This window comes from Triticum aestivum, chromosome 5D (assembly GCF_018294505.1).
Source record: "Triticum aestivum cultivar Chinese Spring chromosome 5D, IWGSC CS RefSeq v2.1, whole genome shotgun sequence".
Taxonomy (NCBI): domain Eukaryota; kingdom Viridiplantae; phylum Streptophyta; class Magnoliopsida; order Poales; family Poaceae; genus Triticum; species Triticum aestivum.
Genome location: NC_057808.1, coordinates 202,755,347 through 202,761,346, shown reverse-complemented (window position 1 = coordinate 202,761,346; position 6,000 = coordinate 202,755,347). Strand labels below are relative to the sequence as shown.

At 47.0% G+C, this 6,000-nt stretch overlaps 1 protein-coding gene across 1 annotated transcript in view; it reads right to left on the bottom strand.

The window, feature by feature from the left end:
• Positions 1–2,995: 2,995 nt before the first annotated feature.
• LOC123120412 (serine/arginine repetitive matrix protein 2) overlaps positions 2,996–6,000 on the bottom strand; it is a 126,511-nt gene continuing 123,506 nt past the window's right edge. Inside the window, exon 5 of the mRNA XM_044540400.1 lies at positions 2,996–4,123. Coding sequence (XP_044396335.1) covers positions 3,340–4,123 — 784 coding nt within the window. The 3' untranslated portion in view covers positions 2,996–3,339. The remainder of the gene's footprint in view (positions 4,124–6,000) is intronic.

The following is a 6,000-nucleotide window of genomic DNA, read 5'->3' as shown; positions in this document are numbered from 1 at the left end:
GCAATGGGAGAGGTGCTTAGTTTTGGGTTCAATCTTGTGGTGTCCTCACCTAGTGACATAGTAGGGGTAGCGAGGCATGTATTGTATTGTTGCCATCAAGGATAAAAAGATGGGGTTTTCATCATATTGCTTGAGTTTATCCCTCTACATCATGTCATCTTACTTAAGGCGTTACTCCGTTCTTATGAACTTAATACTCTAGATGCATGCTGGATAGCAGTCGATGTATGGAGTAATAGTAATAGATGCAGAATCGTTTCGGACTACTTGACACGGACATGATGCCTATATTCATGATCATTGCCTTAGATATCGTCACAACTATACGCTTTTCTATCAATTGCTCGATAGTAATTTGTTCACCCACCGTATTTTCTTTCAAGAGAGAAGCCTCTAGTGAAACCTATGGCCCCGAGATCTATTTTCCATCCTATATTTTCAGATCTATAAACCAAAAATACCCAAAAATACCTTGTTGTAATTTATTTATATTTAATTTAGTTTGCTCTTTTATTTATCTTTTATACCTATCTCTATTTGATCTCACTCTTGTTCGTGACCGTGAAGGGATTGACAACCCCTTTTTCGCGTTGTGTGCAAGTGTTTTTTAGTTTGTGCAGGTGCATAGATTGGGACTTACTTGTGCCTTCTACTGGATTGATACCTTGGTTCTTAACTGAGGCAAATACTTATCTCTACTTTTCTGCATCACCCTTTTCTTTTCAAGGAAAAAATTAACGCAAGCTCAAGAAGTAGCACTGCCCAGCTATGTATTTTTTGTGCAAAAGTCACTTACAAGCTTTTCTATTTTTCTAAAACATGTTTAGCTTGATTAAAATAATTATTGAATAAATAAGTTATATCTTGTCCAATATGTGCATGTTATTTTTCTTTGATCCAAACAAACGAACACCTCGGGATAGGTGTAGAAGTGGAAACCAAACGTACCTCTCCGCGCTACAATTGAGGGCGGGATCGTGCGTGGAGGCTGCATCATATCATAGCATTCCCTCTATCTTGTCCGGACACAAGAGCCGCTTCATCATTACCGACTTCCCGATGTACTTCCCCGGGACTGTATCACCATAAAAAATGGCGAACTTGCCACAAGGCTATGCTTGTGAGACCGGATACTAAGGCTATCGTCTCACAGGTTATCGAACGAGGAAACCTCTAAAAGAGACCTCGGGATGCCATGTGGCTTGGTCACAACCCACAAGTATGAATGAAGTCAAATACAAAAAAAGAGGTGCCGCGTTATATACGCTTCCGCTTTTGGTCTACGAGATACGTAGAAACACTCTCCCCTCTCATTGCCATGCTTCTCCTAGATAGATCTTGGATGTTCGTAGGATTTTTTTTATTTTCATGCTTCGTTCCCCATCAAAGGGTCCTAAGCTAGGCGTTTAGGAGTGACGGTAACAAGGACACATGGTTTTACCCAGGTTCAGGATCTCCGAGAAGATAATACCCTATGTCAGTTTGTGTTTATTATATCGGAGTGTAGCACATAGTATAGGTAATCTACTACGAGATTGTATTGTGTCGTCTACAAGCCTGGCCCCTAGGTATTATAGGTACCGGGGGTCCTAGGGTTACAATATCTTTGTGAGCTACGTACAGGGAGGCAGAATCCTCCATGGGACCAGCGTCTCAGTAACACATATCCAGCGTTTCGGAGTATGCGTCAAGTCTTTTAGATCTTCATGTAATCGTCATGGGTTGCCTGAAATGGCCCAGGGCGGAGTCGACATGGGGTCCTCGACCTGGCCCACAAGTCGGGAGTCGACATGGTGATAGGCCCCTTAGCGGGGTCACCGCCAGTTATTGTTAAAGTTTTTATCTAGCTTTAGTTTCAATTTTTGTTCTTATAGTTATTTGTTTTTCTATTTGTGTTGTTATCAAAAATCCAAAAATATATAAGACTTTGCTGTTCCAAATGAGAATTTTATGCATGCACCAATCACACTATCTGATGTTACAGCCGAACAATATGAAATTAAGCTCCACTTAGTCACAATGGTTCAACAAGATCAATTTGGTGGCTCCGCATCAGACGATGCTGGCATGCACTACTGTATTAACTTATGTATGGGCAATCAAAACGGTGTGTTGTTTATGTATAAAAATATGAGGTACGTGTAATTTAAATATGAAATCTTCTGGCTGCAAAACTTTTAGAAATACTTTGAGCACTTCTAAATTATTCGAAAGCACTATCATTTAGGGATCGATAACTTTTAAAATCACTCACAAAGACTTACACAAATTATTAACCTAATTTTCAATTGCATTCGACCTTTGTATCATGAAAGCAAGGGATCATGTACCTGTCGTTTGCGAAAAGCTTTTGTATGAACCTCCGCCCGTAAGAGCAACGCTAGCGGCAAAAATCTATCACGAAAAGCTAGTGGTTGGATCGACTCTGGGGTCTCTAGGACGCTCCCTATGAGCGCCAGCGTCACTGTGGACGACCATGTGGAGGAAAGGTGCCGAGCACATGGACACCTATGAAATTTTTCCCCCCCATCGAGCTGTCGCCCATTTGAGCACTTGCGACCGACCGGCTGATCAAGGTGGATCACAAAAGTCCAACCGAGGATCCAAGATACTATAGCAAGGTCCTTTAGGAGCGACCGTTCAACGGTCTAGCCATCATGCAATACATTTCAAGACATCGATCAGTATGATTATGCTGCGACTGACAGAGAAACATTGTACCCAAATGCCATGAGTACATAGCATACAGACATACAGAGTAGCTATCCTTTGTCGATTTTATTTTTATTGGTTACACCTAATCAATAGCAAAGGGTGGGGACAGCATCGGCGTCGTGCTACATATTCTTATGTTCTTCTCTGCAATGCCATCTACTATGTGTCTGCGCAGAGTAGTACGCTGCATATAGGGTGATCACTTGACAAAGTTTGGTGCTAATTCATGGGGCAGCCCACCCACGCTCACCAAACAACAGGTGTAGCATACGGCACTCCCGCAACAACTTCAGATTATATATATTAGTCCCCGCAAAATTAACAAGCCAAACCAAACGAATCCCAAGACAACCAGACATTTTATACTACTGTGTTGCCAGAAACAACCAAACTTTTCTCGAGACACACACATCCATGAACAAACGAAAGCACACTAATTAAGCGGTGGCGCATGCTGTTCATGACACCTCAACCGTCTGATCAGAAATCCGTGCTCCGGATGACGCTAATCAGATTGTCGATGTGACCCCAGCAAGCTCTTGTTCTGCCATTTTTCGCGGTGCCAGAGGATCAGACATGTTAATTATTGCTACTACTTATCTCTGTGTAGTCCGCCCGGCCTGGTCATGGACGTGGACGCGGTGCGACGGACCGGCGGGCAAGGAAAGCACCGTCGGCGACGTCCATGGCCCTCCTGCACCCGTATAGGTCGAGGAACCTGATGACACGGAACCCGCCGCCGGCGAGTCGCCACGACCGCGCCATGCGGCTGGAGTTGGTTATCGTCGGCGTCAGCCAAAGCTTGTCGTCTGCGTCGTCTGTGCCTTCTTCCCTTGTGCACTCCACGAAGGCGGCGGCGAAGGGGTCTGCTGCGGGTGCAGGGGCGGGGGCGTCGAGGGCGCGGCAGCGTCTGCGCTGCCGGCAGCGGCGAGTGGAAGGGCGCAGTGGCGGCGGTGGGAGCGGAACTGCCGCGGTGCCGCTGGACGAGGAGATAAGGCCCGCGAGATTGCTCTTGGGGAGTCCCGGGCGGCGCTCCCACGAAAAGGGCACCACGGAAGTGGGTGAGGTGGTGCGAGGAGACGGGGCAGGGGACGTCGACGGGGAGAAGGAGGAGGAGGCGGTGGACACGGAGGAAGACGAGGAAGAGGAGGAGGCGCTGCGGTTTCGCCGGCGCGGGACGGTCGACGGCGTCGACGGCAGCGAGAGTGGCGGAGGTGGCAGCGGCAGCGGCAGCGGCTTTGGCTGCGATTTGTTGGTTTGCGAAGCTCGCATCATGAGAGAGACACGCACAGCGGGGAGTTGGAGATCAGCCGTTAGACCCTCCGCGAATAAATACCCAAGACGATTTGCACAAGCAGTGCGGAGCGGGCTGCGCTGGCTGTAGGGCGAGAAAACAACAACCGCCTTCCTAGCCGTTTTTTTTTTTTTTGAAGATTGGGAGCTTTGTTAATACGTTTATATACCCGGCCGACCGGCCGAGTCTGCCGCCGGCCATCCACCAAGCACGTAGGATGCGGGCCATCCACGCTGCCCTCTTCGCTTTCTTCTTCAACCTCGTGCGAATCTGCAGCTTCTCCCCTTTTTTTCCTCTCCTGACGGGCGTGCATCTCCTCTCTCCTTTCCCGAACACCCAACGCGAACGGCCACTACATCCATCACGCCAGAGAGCGGCAGCGACTTATTTTGGGACGGAGGGAGTATAACTTATGAAGTATTCATAATTTTTTTTTTAATTCTATATGGATCTGGTGCATTTTTATATTATTTTTATGAACTAACCTAGTAATCAAGTGTCTAGTTCCTGTTTTTTGCATATTTTTTGTTTCACACAAAATCCATATCTAAAAAGGTCCAAACATGATAAAAATTTACGATGATTTTTTCTGGACTGAGAAGGACCCTAGAAGCTTCGGGAGGCAACCAGAAGAGGCCCTAGGGCCCACAAGCCACCATGAGTGCCTCTAGGGGGCGCCTGGCACTCGTTTGGCGTGATTATAACGCTGAAAAAACCTATAAATAGATAAACCTCCAGAAAGAAACTGAGAATAATTGCTCGCCGTCGCAAGCCTCTGTTCTGAAGCGATGTCATCTGGAGGCCTTCTCCGGCACCCTGCAAAGGGGGAAACCATCCACAGAGGCCATCTTCATCATCCTTGCTGCCTCCATAGTGATGTGTGAGTACCTCATCCTCGAGGCTGAGGGTTTGAACCAGTAGCTATGTGTTTGATCTCTCTCCTCATTTGTTTTGATTTGACACTAAAAGATCGAGGATGTCGCCTAGAGGGGGGGTGAATAGGCGCTTTAAAATAATTACGGTTTAGGCTTGAACAAATGCGGAATAAACCTAGCGGTTAATTTGTCAAGCACAAAACCTACAACAACTAGGCTCATTTATGTGGACCAACAACTTATGCTAAGCAAGATAAACTACTAGGTGATATCAAGATATATGACAAGAAACAATATGGCTATCACAAAGTAAAGTGCATAAGTAAAGAGCTCGGGTAAGAGATAACCGAGGCACGCGGAGATAACGATGTATCCCGAAGTTCACACCCTTGCGGATGCTAATCTCCGTTTGGAGCGGTGTGGAGGCACAATGCTCCCCAAGAAGCCACTAGGTCCACCGTAATCTCCTCACGCCCTCGCACAATGCAAGATGCCGTGATTCCACTAAGGGACCCTTGAGGGCGGTCACCGAACCCGTACAAATGGCAACCCTTGGGGGCGGTCACCGAACCCGTACACTTTGGCAACCCTTGGGGGCGGTCACCGAACCCGTCAAATTGCTCGGGGCGATCTCCACAACATAATTGGAGACCCCGACGCTTGCCTAGAGCTTTACACCACAATGATTGAGCTCCAAACACCACCAACCGTCTAGGGCGCCCAAGCACCCAAGAGGAACAAGCTCAAGGGTACCAAGCACCCAAGAGTAATAAGCTTCTCAACTTGTAACTTCAACGTATCACGTGGAGAACTCAAACCGATGCACCAAATGCAATGGCAAGGGCACACGAACTGCCCAAGTCCTTCTCTCTCAAATCACACCAAAGCAACTAATGCTAGGGAGGAAAATGAGAGGAAGAACAAGAAAGAGAACACCAAGAACTCCAAGATCTAGATCCAAGGGGTTCCCCTCACATAGAGGAGAAAGTGATTGGTGGAAATCTGGATCTAGATCTCCTCTCTCTTTTCCCTCAAAAACTAGCAAGAATCCATGGAGGGATTGAGAATTAGCAAGCTCGAAGAAGGTCAACAATGGGGAAAGAACACGAGCTCAAA